Raw genomic sequence first — 18,092 nt, 5'->3', positions numbered from 1 at the left:
GCGGATGGATCCATTCTCCAACCTGGGAGACGGACGACCCGTGAAAACACCGAGAATCTCAACAGCTTTTCCACAATGTTGCTCCACCAAAGGATAAAACTTTGGTACAGGTAAGCTTGACAAAGTGTTTTCGTTCGACTTAACCTGAAGTATGTTTTACAACTTCCATGTAACAACGTGTTATCTTTTAGAGACGGATAACGCTACAGGTGTTGCTCTCCATCACCTGTCGGGGCGTGTTAACCTCCAGTGGCGGACTAACGTACACTAGACACGTATCCTGCTACAAATGACTGAAATGAATGCAAACGGCCTGTATTTACGTTGATTTTCCAGGGTTTGACGAATGTAATGGAAAGCGAAAAACAAACTACTGAGAGAGAGACACCGCCGCAGCACTGGAGAAGTTGCAAGTTGATAATTGACCCTGCATTGACGAAAGGACTGTACAAAGTCTACCGTTATGATGGACAACACTTTAACATACCCGTGAGCATTTGTCGTTATCTGTGTATTGTCTGTTCTTCTTGGATAAACGTCTGTCAATATATGTATCCTCTACAATATTGCGCAAAACAACAAGCAAATATATTCTCCATTGTAATAATAATAATGGGTGTTGTTGTTGTTGTTGTTTTCCTCAACAGGTGGAGGACTTAGGTCTGTTTCCTTTGGAGACAGTCAGAGATCCCCGCATCTGCCGCCTGTGGAGCAAATGCAACAAGACTGACCTTTTGATTTCTAAATTTAAGGTCATCTTTATAGTCATCATGTTAATTCAAAATTCAAGATTCAAGAATTATTATTATTTATCCCGAGGGAAATTATTTTGCAACAGTTTCAATACAAAGGTGGAAAAGGATCAGAGTAACAATAAGCATAAACATAAATCAAATCAAAATAAAGCTAACATCAGATAAATCAAGCAATGAACTAAGTGTGACAGAGTGCAACAGACGTCGTGGTTAAGCGTAGGTATATACAATATACAACAATACGCACTGTTCAGTTTAGCAGCAGATTGAAATGAAACAAGTACAAACTAATAAGTGAGAAGGAGCGATAAGTTATAAGTGTTAAAAATGTTAAAAAATGTAGCAGCATTTCCTACAGAACTAAGTGACAGTATGGCACAGTGGAGTGTAGCAGCATTTCGTACTGATCAATCATAGTACTACTGATAATGAATCATTTTCAAAATAATAATACTAATACTTGTTTACCTTTGTCATTGCAGGTTGATGAATGGTATGTTGGCCCCATTCCTCCCAAAGAAGTGACATTTTCCAGGTTGAATGACAATGTGAGGGAGGCGTTTTTGACCAATATGTGCAATAAATATGGGAACATTGAAGAGGTGGAAATATTTTACAATCCTAAGAACAGGAAGCATTTAGGGATTGCAAAGGTCGTCTTTGACACGGAGAGGGCCGCAAAAGACGCTGTTCGATACCTCCATCAGACGTCAGTGATGGGAAATGTTATCCATGTGGAAATTGATCCAAGAGGTAAAGCTGATTTTAGGGATCCCTCACATTTGAATGCATTGAAAGTAGTTGTTGATCAATTGTGAAATGTGAAACCTTCCTTCCCTGTTTTTCCTTTCCTCAGGTGAAAACAGGGAGCGATATCTCCAGCTCCTCTTACGTGGCCTTTACACTTCTTGGACGTTGCCAGTGGGCAGCAATGAGCAAGCTATTCAAAGTTTAATCAACAGTTTGCTGGTAAATATTTTAAAGCCGCCAACAATGGTGAAGTAATGGTATATTCAGTATTTATAAACCAGGTGTTAAATAAATATGAATTTATGATAACATTTCCCAGCTGTTATTTTGTTTTCACTATGTTATCCATCTCTTACAGGTCAGCTCAGCCACGCAGCAACAGGGAAGTATCATCAGCCCCACCAGCATCGCCACGCCCCTCTCTTTGGACACAGCCTACTCCAGTATTTGGCAGGATACGCCTTGCATCTTTGGACTTACACCGCGTTCTCAGGGAACCCCCCACACTCCTTGCTTGTCTGCGACTCCTCTCTCCCAGGACTCTTGCTACTCCAGTCTTCAGGCGACTCCGGTCTTGCAGGGGGAGCCCTCCACCTATAGTGTTCACAAACCTTTAAGACGAGAGCTCTGTCATCGCAAGCCTGCGAGGAATCAAAGAGGAGCATCCGGCGAAGTCTCAGTAGCCAACTTAATTTTGAAACATTGCCAACCACAGCCACCAAACCCCCTCTCTTCTCAAATACAAACTAGCAGCCAGCAGCTTGCACTGTGGGGTCACAATGCTCAATTCTCTACTGACAATAAAACAGAACCCTCCTTTAATCTCGCCTCCCCCTGTCAGGAGTCCAGAGACATGTTTATCGCTCCCTCTAAAGCTTTACATCGGAACCACAATTCTTTCAGCATCCTGAGCATTAATTTCACAGCTAACCGTCAGACAACATCATCCTCCCCACGCATAACAGATTTATCTTTTCCATCTGCTGTTAACTGTTCCACTAGCAACCCCCGTCTAGAGGTAGAGAGTTTGGACTCCCGCATTGAAAGTTTGCTGATTAACAGCCAGAGTACTGACCCCTCATTCTTTGATAGAAAGACTTTGGAGGCTGATGTGCACTCTCAAGACAGCCCAACCTCGCCTTGCTCTGCTAATGCTTCCCCTATCTCCGATGACGCACATGTTTGCACTCTGAAGACTTCAGAACTTACAACCAGACGCCAGTGCTCCTACAATGATCTGGAGGATGTCTGTCCAACGTCACTCACTGAAAATATAGAGGATGAAACCACTCAAGCTGTATTGTTTCTAACAAGAGACTCCCAGTCTCCATCTGATTTCACAGTCACAAACAATGAAAAAGAGGCAGAGAGGTTCCAGTCATTCTCACATCCAAAGGTAATTCCTCCAGATCTCATCTACACCTGATGACAATAAAAGTACTAGGTATTTTGTTGGTCTCTATATAAACTTAATTATGCTGTGCTGCAAATTATTCATTTAGATGTTTTTGTGTCTTACTCAGGAGCATCATGCAGGAAATGGGGATAAGGAACACTCGAATAACAGACCATCCAGAGCTTTGACAACCGCAAAACAGAACTCTCTTCTTAAGCCTCCTCCCTTTTCTCTCAATAGCGGCGCTCACCTCCCTACCTCCATAGCTCCTCCTGCCATTCAATCTAGGTACTCCCATCCTCCAGTTATCCATTTCCCTTTCCCCCTGCCTCCCTTTCCCCCATCGCTTCAACCTGTCCCACCCCGCCTGCCAAATGGCACTATCCCTATCCCGCCTCCAGGCTGGATCCCACCTCCGGGCCATCACACTGACACCACTAATCAACCTGCCACTATTCCACCTCCCCCTCCTATACCTGCCCCACAAACCTTTTTTGGACCCCCTCCAGCTTTGATGGTGTCATCCTCTGGTCAACGCCCTGTACACATGTACCCCTTACCCATGCAGCCTGCAGGCCCTTTGGATAAGGGGAATCCTCCAAGGCATGGCGGTGCACCTTTACCATTCCCTCGACCACCCTGGCCCGCTCCACCTTTTCCCAGGTTTAACCCCTTTGTACCACCACCAAGCTGCCTGCGTTTGCAGGAAAACTCTCATAGAGTCACAGTAGAAAAAGTTTTACAAATCATCATGGATGAACTGAAGTCGATCATTAAAAAGGACATTACACGTAGAATGATCGAAGGGATCGCTTTCAAAGCATTTGAGGACTGGTGGGACTGTGAAGAGAAGAAAACAAAGGTAAGTTCTTTCCCTCCCGTATAAGCTTATAAAGTGGTGAGTAAAATAACACAAATGAAAAACAAAAGTTTCTGTGGACTTTTAGAGCCAGTATGTTCATTGTTATTATTGTTTTATTCATTAGATACAAGTGTCTCCTTTGAAAAGGGGAGCAGTAAGTGTTGAAGAGACAAACAAACAAATAAATCCCCTCAGTCACATCAGTCGCCAGGGCAAAAGACCTCCACTGCCATCTTTCAAGGTAAACTATTCTGCTTACTGTAATAGGAAACACATCAGCATTTGACCTCCGTTCACAACCTAATGTAATGTAAAATAACTTATTCCTATACAGGTAAAAAGGAAAAGAGTTGATGATGCTGCTGCATTAGAGGAGATAGAAAATGTAACGTGTTCTACTCCAGAAAGCTCTGGTCAGTGTTTATAATGCTATTAACCCTCATTTACTTACCATATATTCACTCGTTTGTCTCTTTCAGACTGTGTACTGATCAACTGTATTTCTCTCTTTCCATGTAGATGTGAAACAGGGGGACGACAAAGTGAGACCTTTGTCTGAGAGAGTCAAACGCAGACATGCAAGACCACATGAGCTTGATAGTGATAATGATGATGGAGGGAAAGAAGAAGATAACACAATTAAAGATACAGAAACAACATCAGACAAAGTGGAGGCTATTGTGCCACTAGATGATGAACCTCAAATCCTGGTAAATAGGGATTTTGCACGAAACTGTCTATGTCCGGAAAGTATGACCTTCTTAAAACTGCATAATATATCTTGTGCTCGTAGTGTGACAGAGACGACCATGATGATGGTGACCAGGACAGTAATCATCCTGAGAAAGAAAAGGAGTCGCCACAAAAACGCACAGAGAATGAAGATGTGGTCACCCTCAAAACTAGTGATGGAGTTCGGGGCTTTGATAGCGGTACGTTTAAAGGTCATATATCTGCAACATTGACCGCTGCGAATAATCACATGCCTATGTCATATATAAATGTTTTTGTTTCTTTTTTCAATTACAGAGACTTCTTCAGATAGCAGCTCCTCAGAGGAAAGCGAGTACTCGTCAGACTTCGACTCCTCTGACTCGTTCTCCTCAGAGAGCTTTGAGGACTCGTCGTACTCTGACCTCAGCCCTGAAGATGAAGACATGGAAGAAGATGGCGTCAGGAGTGGCGAGTGTATAATCATATCGTCAGATGAAGAGTCGATGGAGCTTGAGTGCCCCGTCACCCCCTCAGCTCCGCTAACCCCTGGTGCTCAGCTGGAGCTGGGCCTGCAGGACTGGTCAGATGCATTTCACAGGGAGAAAACTGAGGAGAACCAGTACACATCCTGTCAACAAGGCACCTGTGACTTTGACATCATGATGGAGCTCCAAACCAGCGAACCCCAGGACCATCTACGGCTCCTGTCACCCATAGGACTTCCAGGTTATATGTTCAGCATGCTGTAAAGCAGTAGATGGAAATAGTTTAAGACAGTTCAAATAATGTTTGATGATAATTGTATGCTAACTTGGTATTCAAAAAGTATCCACTAGATCCTAATTTTCTGTCCCTTCATGGGGATAAATTTAACAATATAACCATGTTCTGATATAGTTTGACATAGGTGTAATTCATTAACCCTCAATGTGCATGGTTATCACAACTTTTTTTTCAGGATTTTAGTATTTATTAAACAAGACTAGAATCTACAGCCTTGCTGTAAGGCAGTACTTAGGCACAGTGGTGCTTTGAGCTTATTGCTGAAATCAGCATGTTCACAAATATAATGCTAGCATATTGATATTTCACATGTTTAATGTTTATCATGGCCATCTTAGTTTAGTATGTTAGCATGCTAACATTCAGCAGAGGATCAAACTTTTTACTATTTATCCTCTGGGGACCATGACTGTGTGTAAATTGTGTGAACAATGGCACAAACATATTCATAGAAAATGGTGGTGAAAATACAATTTTGTAATATTTCCTTGTTATTTATCTGCATAGAACCACACCTTGATGTAGAGATGGAGAGCCCTGAATGGACAGAAGAGTCACTTGCAAACAGAGAAAATCAGAGACCTCCGACTCCTACTGGCTGCTTACTGGACAGCGACCCTGACCTTCTGATAAGAAGCAAACCCACGTCCCCAGCTGTGGAGGAGGTGGAACGACCACAAACACCAGGCAAGGGGATAGTGGCTGAACTGGAAAGTGATGAAGATGAAGTCCTCTCCCTCTCTCCAGCAAACACTGAGCTTGTTCTAGATCCCTTTGAAACCCCAGCCTTGTACCCATCATACCAGGATATGCCCAAAACTCCTGGTAGAGAGGACGGATGTGGATCGACTCAGTACAGTTTTGGGAGAGCTCCGGCAACACCAGGCAAGGAGACGACCATGTCAGAGGGAGGCACAGTGATGTGCCCACCTCCTGTGACATGCCCGTCTAGAAATCCCTATATCACAGCCCCAAAGACTCCTGGAAGAGACATCATCTTACCTCGAAGAGCCATAGTCCACAGGAGGAAAACAGAAACGGCAGCGACCTTACAGCCCCTGTTATATGATTCTATCAGAGGCTCCCCCATCTCAGTGCCCTCTCCATGCAACTTCTCTGAGTCGTTATCTGACTCTGCTGATGGGAGGGGCATGTGGATCAGTTCAGGTGTGAGGATGAAGCCCTTGCAGGGACTGGAGAATATGCCTGGGCTTCTGGATGAGGAGAATGGGAGAGAGACAGAGATATCCTTATTAAGGCGACAACAGCTGAGGAGGCTAAGGAGGAGATGGAGAATGCATCATCGGCGGAGATCACTTAAAAGAATCACCGGTGCTCTCTCCTCTCACAGGCATCCTCACAGGTGGCGTTCACTCGGTGAGGAGAGGAGGATACTTCATAGTGTTTGGAAAGAGGGCCTGGATGAAGAAGATGCAAGGCTGCTGCAGTGTACATATGAAAGACTGCAAGTGCGGGATAATGGCTTTGGGTGGATCAGTGACACCCTGTGGATACCTCACCCCCATATCCTTTTTAACAGAGTTTCATGTTGGAATTAAATTAGTGAGTTTACTCTAAGTGAACTGAGTAACTGATAATGTATGAAGAGGTGTGATTACCTTGAATGACGAATAATTCATATTGTATTTAAATCCTGGTATTTTAGAAAAAAGTCAAAACTGTAAATTGTGAGGAAAGCTTATATAATGTTGTAGTTAAGTATCAATTGTACAGTACTGTTTCCATGAAATATTTGCTATTGAAACATCAATCTACACATAAATAATGAATTCAGTCATATCCTGTGCTTGACCTCCTTAACTGCTGCTCACTGACTAAAGTCTTCACAGAGAGATGTGAGGAACACAAATACTGGCGGCCAAATCACAGGAGCGGCTCTGCTCGCAGTGAAGGATTCTACAAAATCAGCAGGAAAGATAAAATGAAATACCTCAACGACACAAGCCAGGCAACTGAGCTTCCATCTACAAGTACCCAGGTATTAACAAGGGGAAATTGTGAGGATCTTAGTGCACACTTTATTTAATTCACTGCTTAATTTCAACATATACTGTATTTCAGCAGGGAATGTGCATCCCCACCCAGCAACCGACCTCACTGCGTGCTGGATCTGACTTCAGGTCTGAACAGCGACGCCTGCTGTCCTCTTTCAGCTGCGATAGTGACCTGGTCAAGTTCAACCAGCTGAAGGTAAGTCAATTTTAAGTAAAGATAAGTAACACTCCACTGGAAAGTGGAAGAAATCCAAATGATATCCATTTTCAGGTCTGTTAAATATTCAATTAAATTCAATTCAAAGCTCTTTATTCATCCCTGCGGGGCAATTTAAAAGGGTACATTACAGTATTATAAACATAAGCAGCACACACACTGCACAATCACACAACACACACCCCACATCAACATTCAACACATAGCAATAGTTTTTAAAGTGCTTTCTTAGTGCTTCAGTTAAAAAGTGCATATAAAAATAATTCCATTTCATAGGATCATGAGTCAGTGATCAGTATTAAGAAGCTGGACATCCCTGGGGGTGAAGGTTGCCTTCCTCCTTTGTGTCTGGCAACCCGGACAGTGGAGTCTGCGCCCTGAGGGGAGCTACTCAAACTCAGGAAATAGGAGAGGGGTGCTGAAGAATCCTGCGTGTTAACTTTACGGTCTGTTGGTCTCATAGGGCAGTGAGAGTTCGGACGGACTGCTTGATGATTTTTTGAGCAGACCTTGACCACACTCAACAGGCGGTTACTGTTTTGCAAGGTGATGGAGTGGAACCAGGTAGTGAAAGAGAAGGTTATTAAATTTTGAATTAATGCGTAGTAGAATGTGGTGAGAATGTCTTTGTTAATCCCAAATGACTTCAGCTTCCTATGTAGGAACTGTCTCTGATGGCACTTTGTAAGGATTTCCTTCATGTTAAAGGAAAACCATAGCAGATGGTCAAAGGCTGTTCCCAGGTATTTGTATGTACCTCCACTATCTCCACTGGCTTCTGCTGGATGACAGTGGGGACTGCCTCCGCCATCTGTCTCTGTTGGGGAAAAAAAGGTCACAATCATGTCCTTGGTTTTGCTTATGTTTAGCTCAAGACAAGACTTTTCACACCATACTATGAAGTCCTGCAGGGCTGAGCTGTGATGTTGTGTATAGCTGGTAAGCAGAGACAGGAGGACTGTGTCATCAGCAAATATTACAAAGTGGCAAATATACTGCAGTTCAGCAATAGCTCATGAAAGGCCGTGGTATGTTGTGATTATATCACAGCTAATAGGTGTTAAGAGGCGACCTGACTCAAACATATATAACAATCATCAAGTTTTGCAGTATGAAAGTTACAAATTCTGATTTCAATAGATTTTTATTAATAAATAGTAATAATTTGGTGGTTGCTATTGAACATCGCCTACACTAGCAACTAGTATTCACCATAGACGCACAATAATCCAAACAAACTAACCGATCGAGGCAACGGTACATCAGCAACTCCTATGTTCTGCGAAGTAAAATGTCTGTTTATCTCAAAGGTCTGGTGCGTAGTGATAATGATTTGTGCTAAGGAATTAGACGTAATAAATATATATAAAGCCCTGGTAATACAATAGCGGTGAATAGGAGTCTTTTGTTAGGCTCAAAACACTGAAAAGGCTACAGGTGAGAAACTTTTAGTCTACGTTCACACTGCAGTTACACGTGACCTGAATCCAATTTTTCCGCTCATATATGACCCATATCTGATTTGCTTTTGACAGTGTGAACAGCACAAGTCACATTGAGTCTGACATTTTCTAATCAGAATTAGGCTACTTTTAAATGTGGTACTGAATTGAATACGTATCCGATTTTTTTGAATGAGACTGCAATCTGAACAGTTGACTTTGACGTCATTCTGATTTGTAAAAGAATGACAAATAAAGTTGATTAAAAAAAAAAGTGTGGCACAGACGGAGCCAGGAAAATAATCAAAACAAACATGGCGGACAGCAGTGAAGCAGGCGGCCAGTGGAGGGATAGTGAAGTTCTAGATCTGATTCGTATTTGCCGCACACTGTTTTTAGCGTTAAGTTATAAAGTCCTTTTTGATTCCGTAAACACCGTTGTGGCATGATGTCATCAATGATCAACTACGCATGCAGACCACTTCAGGAGTGTGAGATGCAATCCGTAGACAGGCCACATTTAAAGACGTAATGTGAACATCCAAAATATCGGATCTGAGCAAAAAATCGGAATTGTGCTTTAAGACGTGCAGTGTGAAGGAAGCTTTACAAAGCTTAAGATCTGGTTGTGGTCTGAATTTTCTACACAGAACACAGTAACTTCAGTGATTACCTGAAAGGATTAAACTGTCATGTCAGTTTTTGAAGCTGTTGGAGCCTGTGTTGTTAAGAAAGGGCACGTGTCTTATTTTTGTCTAATATTAGTTCCGAAAGAAGAGGATTCGTTTCACTCGGAGTCATATTCATGAGTGGGGCCTGTTTGCAATGGAGCCAATAGCAGCAGATGAGATGGTGATTGAGTATGTGGGTCAAATCATCAGACAGGTAAGACAAAATCAAGCTAACTACCACAGTTTGGAAATGAATTCATAATGTGCCCACCCTTGGTAACAAATGTCACTGACAAGCTTTTCCCCTGTTTGTTTCCCCTGGGTGGACCCAGTGGCCCACTGGGACCCGCTGGTTATTCTGGGTACTTTCCAGGAGTGTGGCAGTGACACTGATAAACAACAGTCACATGACATATAGGCATATCTATTTTCTTAATCCTTTGCAGGTCATTGCTGACATGAGGGAGCAGAGATATGAGGAGGAGGGCATTGGAAGCAGCTATTTGTTCCGGGTTGATCAGGACACCATCATCGATGCGACTAAATATGGGAACTCGGCCAGGTTTATCAACCACAGCTGCAATGTGAGTAAGAGCTGGTATGCTGTGGTTGAAGATGAAAGTGATTTTTAAACAAGATTAAGATTTGTTTAAAATGATCTTTAATGGATTTTTTCAATTACCTTGCAGCCTAACTGCTATGCAAAGATCATCACTGTGGAGTCTCAGAAGAAGATTGTGATATACTCCCGGCAGCCGATAAGCATCAATGAAGAGATCACATACGACTACAAGTTTCCCATTGAGGAAACAAAGATCCCTTGTTTGTGTGGAGCAGATAGCTGCCGGGGCTCCTTGAACTAATCTCCAGTGAAGTGTCCTTGTGTCAAGAACTGAAGTTGCCTGATGTACTGTACAATATAAACACAGACCCTGAAGATGTGTCAAAAAATACATTCAGTCAGCAACTGTCTGGAGGCCATACAGGAGCTCATAAAACACTACAGAGTGATGGTGCTGCTCTGTGAATAGTGATTTAATAAACTACCCTAAACAGCAGCTGTCCCCCTCTACAGCAGCTTATACTGCCGTACTATCTGCTTCTCCAAACTGGCGGATCACTAATCATGATCTATACACTGACTATGGATGAGTAAGCTGCTTTAAAGGAGTACTTCACATTCCAAATGGTCATTTCTTTATCAATTACTCGCTCTGTTTTACCTCGAATTCTCGAAGGAAACATAACTTTTCTCATTCCATCGAATGTACACAGCAAGCAGCAGGCCTGCATAAGTGTGAGACTGTTTATGCAGAAGTGTTTTAAATAGTCTTAAAAGATTTCCCATGTGTTTGGGAAGTACTGAGCATACGACTGGATAAATGAAGCTGGGATTATACGGAATAAGTTGTGTCGCGGTTTGTAAACAGATGTTTGGATATAGTTTTACTTTTGTTAAACAATTCATCTTACTTCAATTTATCAAGAATTGTCTCTGTTTTTGGATTCTTCTTTCACCACGGAAGCATGCGAGAGAAACAAAGTTTTCTCCAAGAATTCAAGGTAATGCGGCTGTGGGAGTAATTGTTATAGAAAATTGTAATTTTGGATGTGAAGTCTTCCTTGAAAGCACTTGGAACTTTACTTTATCAATGGACGTCTGTCACGAAATGATAATGAACCACCTGCAAGCTCTGGTAACCACTGAAATTGTCATTTTCTGGCATTTGGTTGTACAGTTTATGAACACATGGCAACCATTGTTTCACACATTGCAATTGTTGTCTCCCACGGGCACTCCCAACACCATGCAGAGGGCTGCTGTTACAGTCAAATATCTGTTGACCCGACTGTCCAAATGATAACAAAAGTGTATAGTTAAATGTTTTCATTTATGAGAGCTTCAATAGTTTTTTAGCTTGAGTCAAGCTTGAATCAGTAATTTCGTTTTTCTTGTTAACATTTAAAAAAGGGAAAGAAATGCATTATGATTGTTGAGATTGTAAAGATTGTAAAGAACTTTTCCAGATAAGTGATACAAACTCAAGATATTCCATGAACATGAGATTATAATGAAGTACAGAGAAAATAATTGTTAAACTGTAATAAAACATCCAAGACACAACTTTAATAAACATACTTTGTGCATTTTTATTGTTGATATCAGACCACTGAGGTAGCACATTATTAGTATGATAAAAAACAGGAAGTGTCTTTTCATAGCAGTTGATGATTATTGCAACTTTCCAGAACTGTAAAGCAATGATAACAATGGGATCACATCTTCTTTGAAACTCCATTTGGTGTCAGGATCGTCAGATTCCCTCTAGCCTGCTGTTCCGCTTCGATGGCTTCAAAAAGAGCCTTGAAGTTTCCTGCCCCGAAGCCCTGTGGATAAATCATGTGTTTAAGCTATTGCTTTGGCAGCACAGTGACTCTTATTCCTAGCCTAGGGGCTGTTATATTGAAATGTTGTATAATGTGCTGTGTATTTCCTTTTCCCTTGTAAAAGTTGTCATCTATCCAGTGGCGCCCTCACCTGGTGGTTATGTCTCTGAATGACTTCCAAAAACACAGTGGGGCGATCCTGAACTGGCTTGGTGAAGATCTGAAGTAAATAGCCGTCGTCGTCGTAGTCCACCAAGATCTTCAGCTCCTGGATGTGAGTAAGATCACAAGATAACGTTTGTCTTTAGTCATTTATTTCTCCATTCGGTTGTGGTGAACCTAAATAGCTAAATAGTTGACTCTGTATCTTTTTTGTTCACACCATATCAGTCCTCAAAATGTGTTAAAATATGATCTTCGTTCTGACCTGCAGGACATCCAGCTCCTCTGAGATTTTAACCTTTGAGTGTTGCAGGTTCTCCCTCAGCTGGTCGTAGTAGGTGTCTGGCACAGACATAAACTCCACCCCACGCTCCTTTAGGTTACGAATCTACAAGAAAGGCATTCATCACAGATTTATTGTTGCTGCTTTTGGAAAGCATCCTCATACAAAGCCAAAGTGTCTTGTAGACTTACTGCATTGATGATATCTGATGTGTTCATGGCTATATGCTGCACTCCTGGTCCTCCATAGTACTCCACATACTCCTGTGAGTGAAAATTAAATGAAAGTTACATGTCATTTAACTATTGATGTGCAAGAAATTTTTCTAGTCCGCATATTTGTTAAAGTGTAAAGAACATGCCTGGATCTGAGACTTTCTTTTCCCCATGGCAGGCTCGTTGATGGGCATCTTTATACTCTCCTCGTAGTTTGCCACAACAATGGAGCGCAGGGCACTAAACTCTGTCTGAAGCTGCTTGTCGTCCACTGACCAGAAGCGGTGAAAGAGAAGGTTTCTTTGATACCTGTCAGTTCAAGAGCCGCAGTGAGTGGCCTAAGTTCAAACATCATATGGTAGGTCGAAACCTCCTGAAGTGTCTGTTTATGTAGTGTTTGTACAGCACAGTGAAGTTGTTTTTCAATTGTTTAATGCAACAGATGCTATTATTTAATGATTTAAATGAATAATGGAGGCTACAGTTATGGCCTCTAAACATAACTATGAATTTTTTGAGTTATGAGCTGGTTCAATGAGGTTCTTTACATCCAAAACCATCCAGCCTGTGCTACCCCCCTCTTTCAAGGATCAACCAATGAGCTCGCTCATTTAGAGAACTGCCTTTCCCCGCCTTTTCATTCCTATTTGACGGGGTACAAACAAGATCCAGATGTGCAGAATTACTGGAGACCCACTTAAAAAAACGCAAAGTCATGGTGATCTCTGACTTGTGCCAAAAAAGAGTTACGTAAGAATCATTTGACCCCTTGTTTCATCCAGCGTTTTAAAGAGCAGGTATGTTGTATTCACAGGTGCCATACTGCATGCTTCTGAACTCTACAAGAAATAGTTGAGGCCGTTACCAATCCACCACTGGAACCATCTCATCATCCGGCTGGTTTCCCACAACGTGATCGATGAAGTTCAGTTTTCCACTTGGTCTGCACCGGAGCAAAAACATACAAACATACAGTAAGTTTGTTGTCATTGTGGTGTTATCATCTTACAGACATTGTAATGACTTATGCACACTCACAGTTTGGCTAATAAAGGATCCTTAAACAGAGGGGGATTGAAGCCTGGTAGAAACAACCCACTGTATCCGGTCCTCTCCACAAACGTGTGTGTGGTGTCGCCATACTGCAGCAAACAAAGGCAAGTTTACAATTCTGGCGTTTTTTAAATAATATTTTCAACTTATTTAATAATGTGCTCAATCCAAATAGTGACTAAATGTTCAGTGTAAATTCATACATATTGACTTACTGTTTGAAGCACGGCCAGCCTGACTTTACCATACTTGTCCTCCAGGGTGTAAGGCTCCTTTAGAATAACCGCACCTCGCTCTCTGGCTTTCTGTGAACAAGGATATATGCTAAGTGAAAAAATGAACTGAGCAGCGTTCATAATCATCAGTTAAATAAATACAAGCTCATGAGAAGTGAATAGTGCGTTAGAAAGTAGCTGAGAAAGCATGCTTAAATGGAAAGCTGTTGTGTTACCTGCACAAGGAAGTTACAGTCCTGCACTGTAAACGCAACATCCTTCACCCCATCCCCATGTTTGACTAAATGATCTCCCATCTCTGAGAAAAGATGAGAAAAGAGCCTTCACTCACACAATCAACTATTCTGTTAATATAAATATGTACTCATGAATTTGTATACATTATGTTTGTGTTTTTTCTTTGTACTCTACGTGTGCACACTAAATGGGATTGTTTGGAGTTCATTTGACAAAAGCATGTGAGGATATATCAGGAAATGTAATGTTATGTAAGTAATCTTTCTTGTTTCAATTTTTTTTAATCAATATTAAGAGTATAGTTACGGGAGCCAGCAGACTATTTAAGGTATGAAAATGTATTTGAGACATGAACGCTTTTAAACAGGATAAATAAAATAGTGAGGGATTTAACAATTAATTAACTAATTAATTAACTTAAAAAAGACAGTGATGTCTATGGATTAAATGTTTATTATCAATAGTGACGTGACATTTTTGCCAAACACAAATAGCTACTTCAGCTTGAGAACCTGATTAGAGCTATACCTTTGTTTCCAGGATTGAGGGCAGATGAGAACACAAAAACAATCTGTAAAATACAAAGTGAAAACATGAACTCCTCCACCTCTATCATTCAATTTACCATTGAGAGTCCAGTATAACTCTTTATTACAATCCACATTTACTCATGAGCATATGCAATTATGAGTCAGTCTGATTGAGCTCATCTAAAACTCTGTGCTCTGCAACTCTGTGGTTGTCATTTTTGTTTTGTTGCACTAAAATATTATTTTCTTGCTGTTCTTGTCTCAAGAATAATGTGTGCTGTACCTCCAGGAACTAAAGATACTTTACCTTGTCTTGTCTGACTGCATGAGACACAACTTCACGACTGCCTGTCTCCAAACCCTGGTAAGCCAAAGGCTCAAATCCCAGCTTGTTACAGTAATATGATGCTGCCTGTTGAAGAAAATGATTTTTATTCAACAGAAAATCGCCGAGAAGGCTCCGTTTTACATGTGACAGTGAATGGTTGCAACAGGATAGCAATAAACTTTCTGACAGCACCATCTACTGGTGGCCAGTGAGGCTTGACTCAGTTTGTGCTGTGGGAATAGCAGTATTCCACCCCTTAGGAGAGCCAATCGCCCCGCTGAGTGTTAAGTTTTAACTTTGTGAAAAACTGGACAGGGAACAAAGATGAGTTAACTTACCTGTTTTGCATTTCCAACCCAGAATGTTAGGTGATCAAAGCAGAGGAACCTGCCTTGCTCATGCTAAAGACAAGAAGGAAGATTTTTTTTTTCAGCTTTTGTCGTAATGAGATAAGATAGACTTTACTGTCATTCATCTGTGTACACTGCACTACACTGCAATCATTGAATCCACCCTGTGCACTTCCATCACAGCCACAAAACAGGATAGCAAATAGTAAGGACAGCTGCAAACATTTTTGGTGCCCCTTGCCCACATCTATGCCCGGAAACTTGCAGGCAGAATCATCACAGACCTCCACACAACCACCACAATGCACACCAAACCACCAGAAACAGGAACAGCTTTTCTCCACTGGTCATATCTCTCATGATCACAAACAATAATATATCTCAGATATTTATCTGTTAAGGTGCAAATAGTCCAGGGTCTGAAGTGACAAAGAGAAATACAGTCTGTAGCTAAATTAACACTAACAAATGTTAGATTAGTAGCATTAAAAGCCACTTTTGTCACTCAGTGTCTATCTGCTTAAAAGCCTCTTTTCATACGCATATGATACGGTTACCTACCTTTTCGCCTTTATCTGTGTATGTTGTCTATAATAAAAAACAAACAAACATAAAAAAGTCATTATAGGACTAACAAAAAGAACAGGCAAGCTACATTATTCACATATGTTATTTCCGTGCACACACAAGGTCTCTATTAGAGTTAATAATAGAAAAATGGCATTTAAATTGATTCAACAGTGAAAGGTAACTCACCATCTTGATCCTTGTGACCTGACCTGACAGTCAGTGAAATCTACAATGAACCTCTGAGTTTAAAAGCTGAAAGCAAGTTTGTAAACCCACACCCCTCTTGTAAGGAGGAGATATTGGGAGGAAGAGGAGGAGGAGTAGGAGTAGGGAAAGTATTGATGCTCGGTGCATTTTGCTGTTACATAATGATTACTTGGAACATATGTCAACATACTACTGGTCTGATAGTACTTTTATAAATTATTATCTTGGCACATAATTGTTGTGTGTGTGTGTGTGTGGGGGGGGGGGGGGTGTGCTGCATAGATTAGACCTCACTATCACTTAATTCACCGTCAGTTTGATGCTACTGACCATGATGCTTATAATTAATATCCTATCCCATCAAGCAATCAAGACTTGGGATACTTTTTATTATGCCAATTTAATGGCTTACCTTACCTTAATGCATCCTAAAAATAAAACTTTTTTTTTCTGCAAAGGGATGCAGACAGCCTGTTTTTCCTCACAGGTTTAGAATTACAGCTGTTTTTTTTTTTTTTTACAGAAGAAGGCCATATGTTAGTGCTTAGTGGCGAGAGGAGGCTCACTCATGCAGGACGCTCATTGGCTCACTGGGGTTGAGCTAAGTGAACACTTGAAATGCCCCCGTCCCATCAATCCTCCCCCACATATAGTACTCCAATAATTGTGATTATTCCAGTTGAAGAGTTACAGAAAAAGATACAAAGCTGTTGTATAGTACCTTTGTAAAAAAATGCATCTAAAATCCATTAGTAGTGGTTTTTGGGACATTATAGGTTGAATAAACTGGTTTCATGATGCAAAAGTGCAGGTGACGGGTTTAATTTGTGCACATTGTTGAACAAAAAGTGTGGGTGGTCTTAAAAATCTCAGAATCACACTACAACATATATTAATTTTCCATATTGTGTACGTTTTGACATTAAAGAACAAAATATAATATGAAAAGATATGTTGAATGTAACTTGAAAACTTACATATGTTTGTACAGAAGATGCTTCAAATACTTTTACAACTGCAGTATCACAGTCTGAGAACCACATACAGTAACATAAACCTGTATTGTTAACTATATTTGTTTCTATGATGTATGTTTAAAATGATGATGATAAAACTACAGCTAGATACTGAATATAAACCTTCTATATTTGTGTAATAAAGTAGTCTTTTTGTCAAGAGCAGATTGATTTAATTAAACTGCACCAACTACAATCTAGGCAGGACATCTTTGTTTTCTCTCAGTCCTATCACCTTAATTATACCTATTAAAAGCATCTCAACATAAGACATACATCTCTCTACTTGATGATGATTACCCCTAAATGAATCAAGCATGCCAGGATAGATCATTCACCAGTAATCACTGAAATGCACCTTGCTCTCTCTTGCACATTAAAATCTACATAGTGTATTGTAATATAGTGTTCATCTGCGATACTGTACATGTATTGTAGTACTTATTTTATATCTTATATTGTATTTTATTTTTATTACTTCTGATTGCTTTGTACCGCTGCTACGATGACCTAATTTCCCCTCTGGGATAAATAAAGTTATTTATCTATCTATCTATCTATCTATCTATCTATCTATCTATCTATCTATCTATCTATCTATCTATCTATCTATCTATCTATCTATCTATCTATCTATCTATCTATCTATCTATCTATCTAACTATATATCTATCTATCTATCTATCTATCTAACTATCTATCTATCTATCTATCTATCTATCTAACTATCTATCTATCTATCTAACTACATATCTATCTATCTATCTATCTATCTATCTATCTATCTATCTATCTAACTATCTATCTATCTATCTAACTATATATCTATCTATCTATCTATCTATCTAACTATCTATCTATCTATCTATCTATCTATCTATCTATCTATCTATCTATCTATCTATCTATCTA

General features: G+C 40.5%; 2 protein-coding genes across 2 annotated transcripts; one reads left to right on the top strand and one right to left on the bottom strand.

Moving 5' to 3' along the window:
• Window positions 1-351: 351 nt before the first annotated feature.
• Window positions 352-10,468, top strand: LOC310946354 (histone-lysine N-methyltransferase SETD1B-A-like; the record flags this gene model as incomplete). The annotated part of the gene is made up of 17 exons (XM_083912796.1): window positions 352-489; window positions 648-752; window positions 1,238-1,508; window positions 1,612-1,724; window positions 1,864-2,876; window positions 3,142-3,763; window positions 3,888-4,004; window positions 4,098-4,176; window positions 4,283-4,473; window positions 4,557-4,695; window positions 4,793-5,203; window positions 5,768-6,784; window positions 7,093-7,259; window positions 7,346-7,471; window positions 9,700-9,819; window positions 10,052-10,189; window positions 10,295-10,468. The coding sequence occupies 17 exons, from the start codon at window positions 352-354 to the stop codon at window positions 10,466-10,468; spliced, it is 4,941 nt and encodes a 1,646-aa protein (XP_083768922.1).
• A 1,299-nt stretch (window positions 10,469-11,767) lies between these two features.
• Window positions 11,768-16,182, bottom strand: LOC310945973 (4-hydroxyphenylpyruvate dioxygenase-like). The gene is made up of 14 exons (XM_083912239.1): window positions 16,144-16,182; window positions 15,949-15,975; window positions 15,376-15,438; window positions 15,017-15,121; window positions 14,708-14,750; window positions 14,158-14,240; window positions 13,922-14,011; window positions 13,692-13,795; window positions 13,519-13,596; window positions 12,800-12,962; window positions 12,630-12,701; window positions 12,421-12,543; window positions 12,145-12,261; window positions 11,768-11,993 (listed from the first exon to the last, which is right to left on the bottom strand). The coding sequence occupies exons 1-14, from the start codon at window positions 16,144-16,146 to the stop codon at window positions 11,883-11,885; spliced, it is 1,182 nt and encodes a 393-aa protein (XP_083768365.1). The 5' UTR covers window positions 16,147-16,182; the 3' UTR covers window positions 11,768-11,882.
• Window positions 16,183-18,092: the final 1,910 nt, after the last annotated feature.

Source organism: Echiichthys vipera (genome assembly GCF_963691815.1).
Source record: "Echiichthys vipera genome assembly, chromosome: 4".
NCBI lineage: Eukaryota > Metazoa > Chordata > Actinopteri > Perciformes > Trachinidae > Echiichthys > Echiichthys vipera.
The sequence above is the reverse complement of the archived record's forward strand: the minus strand, read 5'-3'. Positions and strand labels throughout refer to the sequence as shown.